The sequence below is a fragment of the Symsagittifera roscoffensis genome, chromosome 9 (genome assembly GCF_963678635.1).
Source record: "Symsagittifera roscoffensis chromosome 9, txSymRosc1.1, whole genome shotgun sequence".
NCBI lineage: Eukaryota > Metazoa > Xenacoelomorpha > Acoela > Convolutidae > Symsagittifera > Symsagittifera roscoffensis.
Window position 1 is genome coordinate 15,565,287 of NC_087070.1, and position 19,512 is coordinate 15,584,798.

At 35.9% G+C, this 19,512-nt stretch overlaps 3 protein-coding genes across 5 annotated transcripts in view; all 3 read left to right on the forward strand.

The window, feature by feature from the left end:
• Window positions 1–19,512, forward strand: part of LOC134854559 (zinc finger protein 749-like) — a 354,798-nt gene that overhangs the window by 279,956 nt on the left and 55,330 nt on the right. The window lies entirely within an intron of this gene.
• On the forward strand, window positions 5,518–7,021 carry LOC134854672 (zinc finger HIT domain-containing protein 1-like). Of its 3 annotated transcripts, none has more exons than XM_063871022.1 (3): window positions 5,518–5,727; window positions 6,284–6,575; window positions 6,699–7,021. In XM_063871022.1, the coding sequence occupies exons 1-2, from the start codon at window positions 5,523–5,525 to the stop codon at window positions 6,559–6,561; spliced, it is 483 nt and encodes a 160-aa protein (XP_063727092.1). In that variant the 5' UTR covers window positions 5,518–5,522; the 3' UTR covers window positions 6,562–6,575; window positions 6,699–7,021. The 3 variants fall into 3 exon arrangements, with proteins under 3 accessions (XP_063727092.1, XP_063727094.1, XP_063727091.1); XM_063871024.1 differs by having other exon boundaries at window positions 6,749–7,021; XM_063871021.1 differs by lacking the exon at window positions 6,699–7,021 and having other exon boundaries at window positions 6,284–6,595.
• LOC134854671 (lysosomal aspartic protease-like) lies at window positions 7,266–18,190 on the forward strand. The gene is made up of 6 exons (XM_063871020.1): window positions 7,266–7,427; window positions 11,041–11,161; window positions 11,649–11,942; window positions 12,363–12,633; window positions 15,553–15,725; window positions 17,729–18,190. The coding sequence occupies exons 1-6, from the start codon at window positions 7,393–7,395 to the stop codon at window positions 18,014–18,016; spliced, it is 1,182 nt and encodes a 393-aa protein (XP_063727090.1). The 5' UTR covers window positions 7,266–7,392; the 3' UTR covers window positions 18,017–18,190.

Below are 19,512 nucleotides of genomic sequence, written 5' to 3' on the forward strand. Positions count from 1 at the left end.
GGAACGGCAAAGATCTCAGTTTCGAGTCGGGGCAGGACTTGTATTTTTTTTGAAAATAATTTTTTGTCTCAAAAAGTTTGAAGGCCTATTGGTTGTTTGATTATTTTCGGCCTGTCTTTTGATTCGGCTTTGTTGCCATATCGGAGTTTTCTTTTGCTAGCAGTTTTCAAGTTAGATGCTAAGGTTTTCGAGTTAACCTTTTAATTTCTAGGTGTACTAATCAGACATTATTGGTTTCTCTTTTTTTGCTTGTTTTTTCGAATAAGTTCTTCTTCCGCCTAAATGATTTTGGCTTGTACCTGGTTCAAATGATTTTTTTTTCGGTCGTTTGATAAGAAAACTTATTCTTGCGCTTTTCTCTCCAGAATCACACAAAAGGAAAAGATCTATGATTTTCAAACTTCGTAGCTCGAAGTTTTTCATGACAACCATTGTTTTTGACTCAACGGCAGTTCACCTAATTAAACACCGGCAATTCTTCAGGACAATTGATTTTTCTGTAATAGGAGTTTTTCGACTTATTGGTGTTCGTATTATCATTTGTCTGCTACCTCGCGATGTTATGTTGGTGTGTTATCGCAAGTGGTACGGGTCTCCGCTTAGCATCTGTGTAATCAATATCAAAGTTTATTGCTGACAATTATTAGATGACTCGTGATAGCTATTCAAAATATATTTATTTCATTCATGCTTCGTAGACTAGGTGATTCATGCTCCGTAGACTAGGAAAACTTCACATTGAGAGGCTACAAAGTTTTTTGCGTGCGTTTTTTGTGCGAGTTCTCCGTTCATTTTTCGAATCACATATACCACCTTGCATGCAGTATATATGGCTAACATCGATGTGCGCAGTACTTGTACTTTTTCCGGAGTTTGTGACTAGATTGGTGTTGTGACAAGTGGGGTTCAGATCTCGAACCCCGTCCAATCTCGAACAGTGTTAGACATCCGTCAATTTGAAGTGTTGAGGATCGGTGTTAACTTGTCGAAGTCAACCATGGTAGTCTGCCACCACGCTGAATGTTTTTGAAATCAAATAAAGTCCGGGTTTTTCGTGCTCTCGAAATCTTGCCATGGTTCCTTTTGTCTCTGAGTCCTGCGTTAGCTGTGATCAATCGCTCGAGTTCTGAGTTGTGAGAGCTCGCATAATTAAGAACTTAAGCTGTGAGCGCATATCATGAAACGCGGTTAAATTTCTCCTTAATCTGTTTTTAAAGCCGCTTTTTCGAAAGCTATAGAAAGTGTTTTCAAGTCTCAGTTTTGACAAAATATCAACACGGAACAGATCAGGAAAGTGACAAATTGTATCGTCGAAGTATCACAATTAGACGAGTACATGCTTTTCATTAAAACTACCGTTCGAAACTGCTGTTAATTAACTCATGTACAGGCAGCAAAACATTCAATCAGGCGATGAATCAAACTTCAGTTGAATAAATTTTGTTTTATTTTTCGAAACAGCCTTGAAAAAACAGTCACGTGCAATCATGCCAAGAATCAATTTTCTGTGGAATTGATTTTGGCTATTCAACTTTCGCTTAAAACTGAAATCAAAGGCTACATGGTAGTAATGCCGCTACGCTAAATGGTAGTATGCCATTACGCTAAATGTTATTGAAGTCAATGAAATTCCCGGTTTGTCGTGCTCTCGAAATTTTGCCATGCTTCTTTCGTCTCGAGTCCTGTGTCAGCTGTGATAGTTTGCTATAGTGCTGAGATGTGAGATGCAAGCTGTGAGCGGATATCATCATCCGCAGTCAAATTTTGCGTTTGAGCTGTTCGAAAGCCACTTATTCATGGTTACTTTTTCGGAAGCATTGGAAAATGTTTTTGAGTCTCAGTTTTGACAATTTATCAAGACGGAACAGATTAGAAACGTGACAAAAATAATTGTATCACCGCTGTCTCACTATTGGACGAGTGCCTGATTTTCATTAAGTCTACCGTTCGAAACAGCTGTCAGTTAACTCTCGTTCATTCAGCAAAACATTCAATCTTGAATCAACTTTCAGTCGAATTAACTTAGGCGTTTTATGTTCAAAACAATTAGGAAAAAACAGTCAGGTGCAATCATGCCATGAATCAATTTTCAGTGCAAGTAATTTTTGCTAATCAACTTTGGGGAAGGTTACTTTATTACGCCTCTTGAGAAACTAAGTTACACTTTATTATTGAACAATTGACACACAGACAATGAATTCAGTTTTTAAAAAAAACTTGAAAAAAGAACTGTAGGCCGAGTGATATATAAATATAGCTTCAAATAATTTTGCACGCACGGAACGCGAACAAGGAGTTTGTCCAATTTCCGGAATGTGTATTGATTAGCCGAAATACTCCTACCAAGCGTAGCAGAGAGTGAGTTCTGAAAATTTGCGCTGATTGGAAAAAGTTTTATGAATAATGCCTATAGGGTATTTTGACATTAGTTTGGCATAAGATAAACTTTTGTATATAACTCAAACGTCCATTGTTATAACGCTTGCGATTACTATGTTATCAAATCGGAATATAGACTTTTTTCGTTAACAACTAGTGTAAATGAATCACTCAAGTGATTGCTTGATATATAATAAATTAATATTTCGGCATCTGCGACCAACTTGTTGTTGTCGGCTTAATAGCTACGCCTGGAACGGCAAAGATCTCAGTTTCGAGTCGGGGCAGGACTTGTATTTTTTTCAAAACTTTTTTTTTGTTTCAAAAAGTCTAAAGGCCTGTCGGCAGTTTGATTGTTGTCGGCCTCTCTTTTTTGTCGGCTTAGTTGCCACATCGGAATTTTCTAATGCTGTGAGCAGTTTTCATTGCAGGTGCAAGTTTTTTTCGAGTTATTTCTGTAATTTGTAGAAATACTACCTCAGACTTTTTTTCTCTCGATTATGAGATCATCTTGCCCTAATTGATTTTGGCTCGTATTTGATCGGCTTAATGAACATTTTTTCGGTCGTGTGATGAGAAAACTTATTTTACACCCCCTCTTCAGACACGTGCTAAAGGAAAAAATGAATTTTTTTGCAATCTTTTTTTTCGATGTATTGATTTTTGTTTCATCTTTTATTTGATATTCCGCAATACTATGTCTGTGTGGTATCATATGTGGTGCGAAGCTCCGCTTCGCCTTTGTGTAATCATCATCAGTATTTATTTCAGATTGATACGAGATGTAAATATCTCGTGATAACCATTCATAGTTAGTTCATTTCAGTGTTTTGTTAATTTAACATCTGCAGACTAGTCGTAATTTAGTGGCTTCGAATTTTTTTCTTCTGTTCGTGTGTTTTGAAAACGAGGGGATATCATAATTTTAAAATAAATTTCGGTTGTTTTTCAGCTTATTGGCTGTCGGCTTCAATTTTGTCTGCTAACTTTTCTATCCTTTTGCTTTCTACAAAGTTCCGAGTTAACTTATGAGATGGACAACGCTTTTGTCCCAATTTGCTTGCGTTCAACTTCACTTTGACTTACTCACAGATCTAAAATAACTTAAATAAATTTAATAAATAAATCTTATTCGGTTTTTTTCTTTGGTACTTTTTTTTGAAATTGAACTCGCGATCTTTGTGCGTTCTAGGTATTTAACCTTGAAACTTTTTTATTCTTCTTTGTTCAAATGACACCATCTATAATTCTTGTGTTTCTGTTTTTTAGAACTTCAGCGATTTTGTATTTTCATTGTTAAGAGATATTTTGTCTTCAATCACCCAATTGTTTACGTCAACCAGTTTTTTTTCAGTCTTTTTGCCTGGATCATTAATCAGAGCTGTTTCGTCAGCGTAAAATTTATTATGAAGATTGTCTTAGTAATTATTAATCTCATTCATGTAATGAATGAAGAGAAAAAAAAACCTAAGATGCAGCCTTTGGGCACTCCGAACTCCAATTTTTTCAAAATCGGACAGGTAAGGCTCAATAAAAATAAACTGGATGCCTTAAACAGGAATCAATCAAATAATTTTTGCGTTCTGCGGTTTTAGTTTTTCCAATTGAAAAAGCTTCAACGCTTTTGAAATTAATAATATCAAAGCTAACTTTTTAGAACTGTTTAGAACTGCTTGCATTAGTTTTTTGATTGGCACTAAAGATTAGCTTAAGAATTTTCCACTCTCATCCTCATTTGTTATACGTTCCGTTCCACAGCTTGTTTTCCAAAGTTTTTTTCGATATCTTTATTCTGAAGATGCAGTTGTTCACAATATAGTCTATTTCTGTACCTATATCTTCTCAATTGTACCGTTGACTTCGTAGTTGTTGTAAAAAAAATACAAAAAATCAATCATTGATTTAGAAGTATTTTGCTGACGCGGACCAGCAGATGAGTTGAAATGAAGAATGGGAACACAACAAAATCTTGAATATTAGTCCTGAATCAGTTTGCTCTCATGTGTTCAATGATAACATCACGGCAGTAATGATTTCACTCAATTCAGGTATGCCATATCATTGAGACGATCATCTGCAAGTCCGGTTAATTTTCCAAAGTCAGCACGTGGGACATGGTACATGTGGTTTATGGTCGTGCTTAAGCTGCCCTTTGGTAATATGAGTGTTATAATTTGCAATCCGTTACAGCGGAGATTTTTGACATAAACACCAGCACAAACTGTTTTGGGGCAGCAATATTCAATCGAGTGATAACCGCTCAAGTTGATAACTCCAAGCTCTCTATTCAGGGGCGGATATAGGACTTTCTCGAGGGGGGATCCAGGACTTTCTCGAGGACTGAATTTCTTAGGTCGACTGAATTGATTTTCCGAGCTCTCCTAAAGCATTAAAAAGACAGTAATTTGGCCAAATTTTCTGCGTCGCTTGCAATTTTTTTGAAAAAACAGGTCAAAAAAGCCGTTTTGGGCACTTTTTGGAAAATTTTGACAAAAAATCGCGTTTTTTTGGCGCGCGCTCCCCCTCAAAGGTAGTATATTTTGAGGGTCGGTCGGCCTCAAATGGATTTTTTTTTAAAATACCAAAGGAGACCCTTTGGGTCGGCATGGGGTCGAATCCCTGAGGGAGAGGGGGGGGGGGGGAGCGTCCGCCCCCCCCCCTCTAAATCCGCCCCTGTCTCTATTAATTTTCAACCATCTTTTTACACAAGTTCCCATAGTTCTCGAGGTCAGATTACAACAGAAGGCCGTAATAAAAAAAATTTGTCGACTGTGGATTCCGAACTGGTTTTATTTAGATTGGGAGTTAAATTGGGAAAGCTAGCACGATTTTTAGAAGAGAACTGCCACTCGAGTTAATGCTGATAAAAACAACTAAGCAATAATTTATAGCAAATTAAGGCAAGCTCGTTGTTTTGATTTTGTTTCATTTTCAATTTATTCAAAGTTTTTACTCTTTTTAATACTCATCTAGTATTATAATGACTAGGTGAAATACTGAGCTGTATCTTTTGAGGTTCCTGATTTCAAAGTCGAAGGTTTGAAGCACGACCTCGGTCTGTGACATTGACAATGTTTTATATCGCAAGCGAGAGTTCTACTTCGCTTTCGTTTTTAATCTATGTCGCATTAAAGATTTGAATCATGTCTGTAATGGTGGCTCGCGAGAGTGAACGACAGAAAATAGTGAATGACAAGAAAGTGCTGGATCACATCTCAAGGGAGAGGAGACTGGAGCGACATTTGGACTCCCTGGAAAAGGACAACTTCCAGGAAGATCCACATGCCAACCTCATCTTCATCAATAAGAAAATGTTACATGTCGAAGGCCAAGAGGACAAATCAAAAGGCACGGCTGAGAAACTGCAAAATATGTCCCAATTTGAAACAAGTTTTTTATAGTTTTTTCCACCCCTATAAAAGTCTAATTCAACGGTTAAGCATAAACCTAAATTGTACCTTGTAACGAATCACTAGTCAGTAACGGATTTGGGGGACGCCCCCTCCCTCGGGGATTCGACCCCCTGGCGACCCAAAGGGTCCCCCCTTGATACTTTTCAAGACACGCATTTTTGGCTCTTTTGCATCAGTTAGATTTTCTTGTCAAAACTTTCCAAAAACTGCCCTAAAACACTCTTTTGGCCTGCTTATTAGAAAATTTGGCCTGCTCAGAAAGTTTGGTCAAAATAAGGTCTGTTTAGTGATTTGGTAAAGCTACAAAAAATAGGTTGGTTGACTATAAGGTATATTTTTTTCATTCAATTTCTAAGCCTCTGAACCGATTATTTGAAGTGAAAATTTCGTTTTTCGAAAAGTATTCCAGTTTAATCCTATCATAATTACCAATACTGTTTCAGTAATACTCGATAAAATTTTAATGTTATAACACTCAGCCCTGCCTAAAGGCGGAAAAAATCGGAAACGAAAAATCAGAGGCGATCACTACAAGCAAAGATTCAGAAAAACGCTCCAAAATTTGGTAGAAGAAGAAGCTGCCTTGAACAAAGAGACCCCAAATTACTTCTCGAGTGCGGCGCCCCTGAGTTGCAGGGCGCCGAAGAAGTTATGCTCGGTTTGCGGGTTCGCCTCTACTTACAATTGTGTACAGTGTGGGTTCAAGTTCTGCAGTATTACATGCCAGCAAGTTCATAAAGATACTAGATGTCTCAAGTGGACCGCTTAGTTATTGGCTAATATGTAGGATCTTTTTAACTATGCCCCCCCCCTTTCCCCAAAAGGGAGGAGGAGATTTGTTACCACATATGCTTAATCGTTGAATAAGTTCATTATAGGGGTGGCAAATCATTACTAGATACCAAGGGGGTACAGGTAAAAAGATCCAATATTTACTTTCGTGACGCCGAAATCAGGGTTTGAATTTGATGGATTTACTTGGGTTCTTTATCTGCGTTATTTCTGAGGTAAAACTTTTTCAATAGGTTTTTAGGTTAAAATCATACCAAATCTAAAACTAAATTTAAAAATTTGGCGTCGTTGTTTTAGATTTATTTATTTTGTGCAATACCTAGTTTACTCTGGTTATATATGTTTAGTACCTAGTATCCATCACAAGCTTTTCCGATTTGTCTCTGTTTCGACAATAGTCAAATAGAGAATTCTGATTTGGTAGTCTTATCAAATACGTTATTTACTGAATCGATTGATTTTAATTTACCATTGCGACAATTTATTTGTCTGCGTTGGCGCTCTGACGTTTGGGAATTTCTAATATGTATCTGACTTTCCCCAAGACATATTCGTATTTGGGTGGTTTTTTACTTTGGTTCGATCGATTATTACCACATGTTAGCCTTAATTGGTTATGTACCAAAAATAAAAGTGTTCATGACCTCGACGAAAGTCACGCCACGAAACTTGAGCGAAACAATGATTAGCACAAACCATTGTTTGGTCAACATCCTGAGCAAATTTCCTTATCATTCGAAAATTATCATTAATCTTCTCATCGGCTAGTTTGAAGCAGCTGTATTTGTGGTTTTCTATTGCACTCAAAATGATTTCAAAATTCGTCCTGCTCGCATTAGCGTGGTAAGTTAATGAAAATTAAGACACACCATTACTCCTGTTTTGTAGATTAGACTAAGAAACTGTATACAATGATGTCTCAAACCAAAAAATAATATCTCTCCATATCTCTGCTTAAGATCCTGCGAAATAGTACTTGAAGAATATCTATTGGGTTTTTGAACATATAGATTTTTTCACCTCAAACAAAGCTGAAATTCTGAATATGTTCTTTGTATTGTTGAAAATATTATAGACTACTGTGTCTTTTTGCCGGAATTTCAATAAGTTTACGCTGTTACGGAATGCTCCGTGAACTACCGCCAATAATATTAAATTTTTCATGGCAAACGTTTAGCCCAACCTCAGGAATTTTTTTGTTGAATCCCGCGTCGCTGAATGACCAAATGATTTCAAGTCAAATAAACCAATTTGACTTGAAATCATTTGACTTGAGTTCAGCATTAAAAAATTCAAAAAAGCGTGAAAATCAGTGAAGGGCTTTGATTGGCTGTAATTTGTTTGCCAAGCATACCTGGCTAGAGAAAGAGAGAATAGACTTCATTATGCTCAGATGATTTGTAAAAGCTTTTTTTTTTACTGTAGCTGTGTTTTATAGAAGATTTTGACAAATAATCTCGAAAAAATTGGTCTGTCTTTCTTTTTCCAACGCAAGTCGCTCGTTTTGATGTACAGTTTTCAAGTACATTTAATTACACAGCCAATAATCTAGATTATGTTTGTTAAAGCGCACTCTTTGCTTCATGGTATCTAAGAATGAAGTATTTGTAAAAGTAGCTGCCGGTGGGAGCCATGACTAAGTTGTCAAATCAAGTGGCCTATGGTCCGGGTTTAAATCCCGCAGTATAGTGTTTTTTTTTTAATTGTTAAGTTGAATGTTGGATTTTCTTGCCTTTTTTCTGTTATTAGATCCGGCAAATTGTTTTTAAAGAGGGAAAGCACTATGCCCTATTAGCGGGTAAGAAATCAGAAATATTAAATCTGAGACGAAACTGGGGTATTTCACGTACACAAAATTTGAATTCGGATACGGTATTTAAAAAAAAAGGTTCATGTAGAGAAAAACCGATGTCACTTCTGCTTTTCGAGCATTTGACCGTTTGACGAGGGGTCGCGAAAGTTTACTCCCAAGGCTTAAATGTTTCGTAGAGTTATTTCGATTCCTTTTTAATAGCCGAGACAACTTCGCAAAGTTAACAAAAAAAGTTAACAAAAAGATTACTTTAGTCGGATGATTAAAACAAATCCAGGTGCAACAAATAAACTCCAGATGGTTTTAAGTGATATACCATATTAAAGCTCTTTCATTCCTTGTTAAACTTGCGAAAGCAAGTGTCTTGTAATCTGGAACTAAACATTTTCCCCGTAAGTAGCTTTTTCTTGCAAATTATGCTGCTTTTTTTCGCTGCTGCTGCTCATACATGCTCAATTTCCTGAAAATTCGGCTAAAACTTCCTATTTGTTCGTTTTAGATATTTTTAATTAAATTTATTGAAAACATTGATTTTTTGGACTTTTGATTTTCCTACTATTTTTTGTCGGCTAATTCTACGTTTTTTTTTCAATATGCAATTTATTTTATCTGGTACGCTTTTCAGGCAGTTTCTTTCCAAAGCTTAGGTTTTTTTGTTGATTCAAACACTTTGTTCCTGTTTGAGTACGCTTGCGATTAGCAAACGTTATCAAGTCGGAATGTTGATTTTTTTCGGGTTAACAATTAGTTTTACAAAATCAGTTGATTCACTTGTTCAAGTTCAATTAGTACTGCTCATAAAGGCGTTTTTGATGATACCAGGGTACCACCATACCTAGGGTACCATATAGGCGATGTTGATGATTCTAGGGGAGCTGAAACTTTTGACCGTTTTTTTAACCAAATCAGTTTTTTTTTCGGCGCAATTGGTGTCTTAAAGATCGCGGCCTTGTTTCCGCTTCGTACGTTTTTTTTAGTTGCTAATTAAGAGTAATGAACGTAGTGAAGACTCTTATATAGGTCTTGCTCATTTTTTTTTCAGGAAATATTGACGCACTTAGGTATATATGCACTTTTTTTAGCTCAATTGAAATTCATCTGCTGAAAGTGACGAAAATAGCACTCTCAAAAACTAATGTGGAAATGGCGCAAAAACTGTGAACGATTTTTAGTTTCGAAAGTGGAATTTATTTTTTAGATTTCCAGCGGAATAAAAACTTTACCTATTAATCCAGTTTTCTCAAGTTGGGTTAATGTTATCAAAAAGTGCTAATTATAAATCGTTCTAGAAATTTAAAGAGCATAAAGGGCATCTATTTTTTTCCCTTAAAGTTTGAAAGTTGAGATTTGTTCAAGAAAGTGTTTTTTTTTATGTAACTTGCGATGATTACTCTTTTCCAATCTTCGATTGGCTATGTTTTAATTTTCAAATGTCATGCTTGGCATATTTGCCTGGAATTCCTGCTTGATACAAACAGGTATAATGAAAATGTATGGGATTGGGTTTTTTATTTTGTTTGCTTAGACGCTTTGGAAAACTTAAAAAACTTTACCACTTTTTTTTTCAAAATTTTTCAAAAAAGGTTTATCCATTGCAAGATCTTCTACACCATTGTGTGCTTGCATACTCCCCTGATTTCTTCTTGTTTTACACCTTTGTCTTTGTCGACAGCCTTCGAAAAACACTGTGGGGGAATATTTGACCGATATTTTTGATTTTTCTTTCGTTTTGTTTTTTGAAAAACTAACCTACCAAATCTGAGATTTTAGTTTACTTGAATAGAACAGATCTGAAAAGCTCCCCTCTACGAGCGGCTAAGCCTGCATTTTTTTATACAAAAATTTGGCCCTCGGAATGTTTTATTTTTTCTTAATTTTTGAAGTTTTTCATTGCCAAAGATGGTGCTAAAAAACTTCGTAAAATTTCGAATGGAGTTAGTAGTAAAATCTAATGGCTTATCATTCTACAAAAAGCGTGCTCTCATAAAAACAGTTTTAAATAGTTTTTCTAGACTGATAGAATTTTAAATTTGATATATCACTCGACCCTTTCCGATGATTATTTGTGGTTTCTGATTTCGCGTGGAAAACGAACCAAAAAAAAACACCGAATAGCAGTTCCTCCCCATTTTTAATGATCGGAACAACATAATATCATGTGCATGAATTTAGTGAATTACCTGGACGTAGATTAAGTTGCGCTGACAATTGCCTTGGAAGAAGCGAGCTGATTGAGATCTGTAGGATATGGCTCAAATCCAGACGAATGATAAAGTTAAATCCTTCTCAGATGAACTTTTTTGAACATCTGTGGCAAAATTCAATTTGGAACAAACTACTAGACTTTACAAACGGATAATGATGATGAAATTTTTATCGCTTTCACCAGCTTAAAATCACTAAAAAAAAGGAAACCTATTTTCTTTCTTAGCACTATATTTGTCTGTAAACCTCAGACTCCTTTTTCTCAATTTTCGAAATTTTAAAAACCAATCAAATCACTGAAAGGGTTACAATATGATACACCACACAGTTATTTGCAGTACCTGATTCTGCGTAGAAAAGTTTAAAAATTAAATACACACTCGAATACAAAGGGGATTTTGTCGAACTAAAAACTTCAATAATTTCTCCAAATTTCAGTGGGCTGGCTGCGGCGGCAGTGAAGGTGCCTTTGATGCGGGTGCCCAGTGCCAGACAGACTCTGGCTGACAAGGGATACCGACTGGACGAGATGTACGACATCACCAAGGCCAACAGCCAGGTATTCAGAAGTTTTAAATTAATCATGATGTGTATGGAAATTAGATTCTATCTGTTGGAAAATTAACTGCGTTTACCAACAAAATGAAACTAAATAATCTGCGTAGAAAATTAACATTATTTACCAAATTATTGGAAATTTGACTGCCTTTACCAACAAAAAAAACTAATTAATCTGCGTAAAAAATTGACAGCTTCTTTTAAATTATTGGAAAGTTAACGGCATTTACCAACAAAATGAAACTAAATAATCTGCATGAGAATTTGAAGGCCATTTTGAGGCGTTTTTATACATAAGCACGTGAGTTTTTCCTACTATCTTGCTACCCGCTTGCTACTCAAACAGTTAAATTTTTCACCAGCAAAAGTAACTTATTGTTGGTTTTAGAGAAGTTTGATAATTTGGCTTCAAAACAGAATTTTTGGCTCCCAAATGGATTGTCATTGCTATTCGTCCAGAATAACTGGCGTTGTTTGTTTTGTAATAGCTCAAGGCGAACAAGTATCACGCGAACAGGGCGGAACATCTCACAGATTACATGGACGCCCAGTACTACGGAGCCATCTGTATCGGAACGCCCTGCCAGACATTCACTGTCATCTTTGACACTGGATCCTCCAACCTGTGGGTTCCTTCTAAGAAATGCTCCTTCACCAATATCGCATGTCTGTTGCACGACAAGTATGACTCAACTCAGAGCACCTCTTACCAGGCCAATGGAACTAAGTTTGCGATCCAGTACGGAACTGGAGAGTGCTCTGGAATTGTCAGTAGTGATACTGTGAGTAGTTTCTCGACTCTTACCCTCATTCGCCAAAAGTAAATGATTTTACTGAGTAATATTTGCGGGTCAAAGGTATTTTATGTATAGCTAATTAGTGTGCGTACAATGTTCATGATCGTTGGACCATGCGAAAGCTTAAGATTTTGTAGTTAAATAAAAGGGGCAGGGGTACGGGCAAGGAGTCGCTTTTTTCAAAACTTACCTTGAAAGTTCAGCTAAATCTAAGCTGTCTACTTAATTGAAATCAGTGTCGCTGAAGATACTGTTTACAATTTCTTCGATTTAAAGTTTTGAGGCACGTTATCATGCCAAATGTTGTAACTCTTTGGTTACAATTTCAGACTTACAAGCAGAGGTAAATTAATTCTAATTAAAATAATTATTGTGAGCTAAAAATCACCGATCAATGCCATTTAGGTGTCCGTGGCTGAAATTTCAGTGAAGAACCAGCTGTTTGGGGAAGCGACCAAAGAACCCGGAGTCACGTTTGTGGCAGCCAAGTTCGACGGTATTCTTGGAATGGCCTACCCCTCGATCGCAGTTGATGGTCTGGAGCCCTGGTTCAACAACGCCTGGGATCAGGGACTGGTGTCGGCCAACAAGTTCGGTTTCTGGCTCAACCGGGACCTAAACAGCGCCGAAGGTGGAGAAATCTACTTCGGAGGAGCAAACCCTGACCATTACACTGGTTGGTTTTGATCTAGCTCTGGGTTTTGGGCTGTTCCTATTCATGAAATTTAACAGAAAATTATATTGCATTTGACCAAAGATGTTTTGACGAAAATTTAAGAGTGTACGCTCAAAATTGATCAGCTACACTCCTTGCTGGAGGAAAGTGACAGTTGAGATGAAGAGTTTTTAGTTCAGATTTGGTTGCCAAAGAATAGTTTTTGTTGATTTTTTAAATAATCTGTGATATATTTAAATACGGGCTTCACAATCTCGGCAGGTTGAAGCTGTTTCGACGTACTTCTTGCATGTCTAACGACAGAGTTTTTTCACGTTTAAGGTATATTGTATATTGCAATGGTTAAGAATTTTTTTTCGATTTTCCTGCATGAATTCAGAGTTTATTTCAACAAGTTTGAAATCAGCGACCCAATAGTCGCATGCTGTCCGGGTTCCCCTAAGGGTTGTGATTTTGATCTCCAAACATGAGTGCCCAAATCTTTTTACTTGACGAGATAAGACGGTATTTAATGCTTTTTTAAAAATTTTCTATTTTCGAGATATAAAAAAACGGCACAAAATTTGAAATTACCAACTCGGTACTGTCAGGGTACTCTCAGGCGTTGCAAATTGTGGCAGCTCCTAAATGAGGCTGCTCAAATCCTTTAAGCTCCTGAGATATGACGTTTTTTATGACTTTTTTCAATTTTTTAAGAAAACTTGATTAAAAAGATCACAAAGTTCCCATCTCTTTAGTTGGGTGCTGTCAGCGTACTGCCTGCGTAAATCTTGCCATCACATTTGACTCCTCAAACATCTAAGGTTTCGAGCGTTTTTTATCTGGACTCACAGAATGATTGCACAACGCCTCTTACTTTTATCTATCTGACGCTTTTTTAAGAGCCATAAACATAGTGAATACTCTTATATAGGTCTTGGTGAGTTTTTTGTTTGTTTTTTTTTTCAGAAAAAAGTCTTGAAAATTTTCCACTCTAAAGCATGATTTTTCCCTTCTGACTTTTGATTTCATTCAAGTTCACTTCATTTCCTTTGTTAAAAAGAAGGCAAACTGCACTATCGAACAACAAAAGTGTAAAGGTAATGAAAAACTTGTGTAAAAGTTGACTTCTAGCTTCGAAAATGAAATTTTGTTTTCAGATTTTCCAGCGAATTTAAAACTATCTATTGATCCAGTTTTCTCAAATTGGGATTTTTTAGCAGAACAATGTTGAAAACAAATTTTCCTTGAAATGCGAAGAGCTTTAAGGGCATATATGGTTTTCTTAGAAATTCGAAAGTTTAAATTAAAAAAAAGCAAGCCAGTGTTTTTTCATCTTTCTTTGCGTTCATGATTCTGTTCCAACTGTCTGTTGGCTAGTTTTGGTTTTCCAAAAATTTTCAAGTGTTAAATTTTAAAAAAATATATAGTTTTTTCAAAATTTGAAATTGTCGATTTTTTGGTGAGCTGAAGTCAAGTTACTAGCAGCAGTTACAGATTTGGCCTCCATCTTATTTTTAGTACTAAAATGTTTTAAGTTTTTGACTTTTTTTGTATGATTTTTCAAAAATTTTTTATAAACTAACAATTAAACTAAGAAAAATGATATTTATGCTTGCGATAAGCAAGCGTTATCCAACTGGAATATGGACTTTTTCCGGGTTAACAACTTGTTTAACAAAATCAGTTGAATCACTAGACTTCATTCGCGTGCAAATTTAAGTTCTACCGGTCAACTGTTACTATTGACAGTTCTTTTAAGTTTTAAACGACAAAATATTCTGTTTCGGACTATTGTTACTCTGATTATGTTTTGTCGGCTTAGTTGATGCATCACGAAATTTTCTTGTTTTACAAAATATTTACAGATAAACATATGATAGCTTGGCTCACATCAAAATCAAACTTTGTTAGTTTCTCAGGCACATATGGTTTATGAGAAAAATACTACGTCTGAGGTGATAAAGATCATGTGTTCGAACCCGGCCAGAACTTCTTTTATTCAAAAGGGAAATATTTTGTTTCGAATAATTGTCGAACTGTTGTGTGTCTGCTCATGTTTGGTCGGCTTTGTTGCCTAGATATGGATTTTTGCTGGTCTGTAAGTAATTTTTAACAATTAGACTTTAAAAAAAAATCTGATGCATATCTCAAATTAAGCGGGATTAAACTATTGATGGCAGCAAATGATATACGTACGGGCTAATGAAAATAAAGAATTAAATGAACAAGTATCTCATATATGAATGAAGTAATTTTCAAGCTTCGGAGGCGCGTTACACGCTGGTAAGTGTAGTTAGTAGTAGCAAGTATTTGTTGTCTAAAATTAATGTTTAAGAGTCGATGAACGTAGTTCAGACTCTTATATAGGAAACAAAGTTTAAGTTTGTTCAGGCTCAAATTTAATTTTTCCTGTTTTGACTTTTGATTTCTTTTTAAGTTCAGTTCTTTCCTTTGTTAAAAGGAAGGCAAACTCGGCTGTTTTTCCTTTCCCCCCACCTGCAAATTTTTACTGGTAAAATTTTTGTTCACATTTCCTGAAGATTATGAAAGTTGACACACGGACTACTTAGGGCATGACAAAAATATTTGGTCTACATAATCAACCATATGTAAAACGAATCGTAACACAGCAAAACTGATGCTCGAGTGAGGTGAATGTGGTTGGAGGAAACGATCCGCAAACTCCACTATCGACCAACAAAAGTGTGAAGGTCACGACTTATTGATCCACTTTTTTCAAATTGGGTGTATTTAATCAAAAAATGTCAATCATAAATTGTTCTAGAAGTTCAGAGCTGTAAGGCCATCTATTTTGTTTTCATGGAAATTCGAAATTTGAGATTTTTAAAAAACGATTCAGTATTTCGTTTTCTGCTTCCTTGCGTTCATTGATTTTTTTCCTGTCTGTTGACCCTGTTTTATTTTGCATCGTTACAGGTAACTTTACCTGTACTGATGTGACGAGCAAGACATACTGGCAGTTCAAAATGGACGGCGGATCCGTGAGTGGGTCTGGAGTGTCATTCTGTGAGAATGGATGCCAGGCCATAGCCGACACAGGAACCTCACTGCTCGCAGGACCAGTGGCTGAGGTCAAAAAGATCCAAGAGGTGACTAATTCTAAATTCAACAATTCACTCGCAGAGCAAATATGAGCTGCACTCACATAAAGGTCGTATTGATTAACATTTGTTCACGCTGAAGTTTGATTTTGCGCTTGAGTTTGACTTTTTATTCCGACCATTGAAAATGGGGAGGAACATTGTATTCAGGTGTTTTTTCCACGCAGAATCAGGTACCCCAAACAATCATCGGACTGGGTTGAGTAATATATCATTTTAAAGCCCTTTCAGTCGTAATTCGAACCACATTAAAAGTTCCAAAAAATTTTCCCAGGTTTGAGAAAAACGGGTTTGAAATTTTTGATTTTGCGTCTTAATTCGAACGAATAAAGCAAGCGAGCAGGCTTACAACAGCTTAATTAGGAGAAATTTAAAATTTAAGCCCTGAAAACTTAACTTTAACCAAGTAAAATTAATTTTTGTAGTTTTTTAGCTCCATTGTGGGAAACAAAATCTTCACTGTTAAATTTCTGAAAAATGTTTGTGTCTTTTTGCCTGTATTACTATGAATGTCAAATATACCTAAAATATAGTTTTACATCAGACTTTTATATCACCCCACGCAGAAAACTAATTTGATAAAAAAACAGCTGTATCTTGTAGTTTTTTTAAAGACTATGGTCGGAACATTATGTGCTACTTGCACAGTAACTGGCTATCCTAGTTTCTTTTAAAAATCAGTTTATTTTGCTGGTTGAAAGGAGACAAACTCCATTATCGAACAGCAAAATTGTAAAGGTCACGAAAAACGGTCGACTTCTAGTTTCGAAAGTGGAATTCATTTCAGATTTCCCAGCGAAATAAAATTTTTATCTATTGATCCAGTTTTCTCAAATTAGGTTAATTTTTTCAAAAAAAACACAAATCATAAGCTATTCCTCAAAGGGCTTTAAGGGAACATATTTTTCTTTAAAAATGAAAAGTTGAAGTTTTTTCAAACTCAAAGGGCTTTAAGGGCAAATTTCAAAGTAAGTTTTTTGTTTCCTTGCGGTCGTCATTCTTTTCCAACTGTCGTTTGCATATGTTTTTGTTGTACTCAGCGCTCTGGCCGAGTGGGTATAGGTAGTTAAGTTGTTCATCAAGTGCAGGAACTATCAAAAAAATTTCAGCTCTATTACATAATCAATCTAATTTAAAGAAACAATCCAGTTGTCTTGAACTGGGAAAGGACTGTGTTTAGAGTAATGAACATAGTGAAGACTCTTATATGTCATGGTGATTGTTTTTTGTTTTTTTTTAAGAAAAAGTCTTGAAATTTGTTCGCGCTCTAGTTCGGTTTTTTGAGGTTTGAGTTTTGATTTTTTATTTAAATCACTTTATTTCTATTGTTAAAAGGAAGGCAAATTCCAGTAACGAACAGCAAAAGTTTAAAAGTCACAAAAATGTGATTGACTTGCAGTTTCCACAGCAGATTTTATTTTTCAGGTTTCCCAGTAGAATAAAAAACGTCATCTATTGATCCAGTTTTCTCAAATTGGTTTAATTGTATCAAAAAAGTGTGAATCACAAATTGTTCATAAATTCAAAGATCTTTAAGGCCACATATTTTTCTTTGAAATTCAAAAGTTGAATTCAAAAAACAAGTCAGTAAATTTTCCTGTTTCCTTGAGTTCATTGACTCCTTTCCAAGCGTGTGTTGGCTAACTTATAATTTTCAACGAACTAAGTGATGACTCGTATCTATAGATCTTTTTGATTTTCAAGTGTCTATGAACCTTGATTTTCGAAGTGGTGACACTTAGAGCAGCTTTTGCTGAGTGGGTAAGACGGGCGGCCTTTAATACAAAGGTCGTCGGTTCGAATCCTGCTTTGGTCATGGTTGGAGGGGTCGCAATATCATCCGCGGCCTCAAGATTAGACCGCTACGGCAAAATGGATGACATCTCTCTCCCCTGCTATGTTCTGTAATCTAACACGAATTAACTATTTATTCTAGCAGGCTTGTGAGTGTAGTTTTTTTTCAAAAACTTATTCTTCACATGTTCTTGTAGGCCATTGGAGCCACTCCCATCGTGGGGGGAGAATACCTGGTGGACTGCAAGAAGCTGGACTCCATGCCAGACGTCACTTTCACCATCGCCGGAAAGGACTTCACACTGACTGCCGAGCAGTATGTACTGCAGGTCACCTCGCAAGGACAGACCGAATGTCTGTCTGGATTCATTGGCCTCGAAATCCCCACTGGACCTCAGTGGATCCTGGGAGATGTCTTCATCGGACCCTACTACACCCTGTTTGACTTTGAAACAGACCAAGTGTGCTTCGCAGAGTCGAAGTAAACAGAAAAGCTCTGTGGCAGAACTTACACTAAACAGATTATGATGATGATTAACAGATACATACAGGCTGTATTACAACTCACTTATTAACTGGATCAAGGACTTGTAACTATTTTAACGTCTTGAAATTGTAACATATGGTTCTTATCGTAAATTTAATTCTTAATGATTGGAGATCTTGGTATGTTTAATCAGATGTATTGCAATTTTCCTATTGTTCAAAATTTTCCGAATTTTTCTAGTTTCTGAGAAAGGATATAGAACTTCTGCAAAATTGTGCTAGATTATTATTAACAGGCTGCTCAAACTGGTCACTTTAAGTGACCTGGTCACTTATTGGTCAATTATTTTTTCTAGGTCTCTTATTTTTTCTTGGTCTCTTATTTTTTTTGGTCTCTTATTTTAACTTGGTTACTTATTTTTTTTCGTCTAATTTAAACTCTTCTCTGAAATCTTCAGTATTATATTTTTAAATAATAAAAAAATGGCTAGAAAATGAATGAAAATTTTTTTTTGAAAACATTAACCCAATTTGAGTAAAGTTTTAATTCCACTGGAAAATTTCGCGCCATTTCCACGTTCACGTGTTTTCGCGCCATTTCCACGTTCGTATTTGGAGAATGCTATTTACGTAACTTTCAGCGTATGATCAAAAAGTGCATAAATACCTTCTGACACCTGCGACAAGGGCCTTATTGATTTTTTTCCTCCCCCACCTCGCATGATCATCAATTTTATGATGCAACGAGTGCTTTTACAAGGTTAAGTATTCTCAAATATGTTTGTCATAGCCTAATTATACGGTATGTAAAATGTTATATCAATTGGAGAACGTTAATTTCCAAAGCCCTAAATTTTCAGTTTCCTTCTCCTAAGTAGGATTATGTTTTGTTATGGCTTCAAGTGTGACGTTGCATGTGAAGTATGGAGGAGAAATCTGTTCACCATCAAGTTAGCTGACTAACTCAGCCCAAAAAATTATAGCCAATCGATACTGTGGTTTCACTAATAGAGGGACTATTACAATCAAGCAATGTGAAAAATAGTTTTACGCGAGAAATTGAACAGGGTAACGGAAATCAATAAGGTTTACTGGCGCTCAATTAGCCGTAAATGACAAATGGGCCGAAGTGTGAACAAACTTCAAGATTCAATAGAAGCTGTTGCTCATCTGGTATGGAACGCATGTAAAAAATTTGAGCAAAACACAACAGCAAAAAAATTAACGCTAACACGTGGTTCTTTCGTTTTTATTCGTTTTGCTTGTTTGTTTTATGATAGATATTGCTTTGTTTTTGCAAATATTGCACTGGTCATCCAAATAGTGCCCCTTATAATAACTCGAACTGTCAAACAAAATCAAATTAACTGACATTCAAAATTATATCTGTTGAAAATTTTAGTTTAATTTCTGTTTTTCGTATTGTTACAACTTGCATTTGGAAATTCTATTATGAATTGTTCATGATTTGAATAGGTTTTTTTAAATCCTGTTC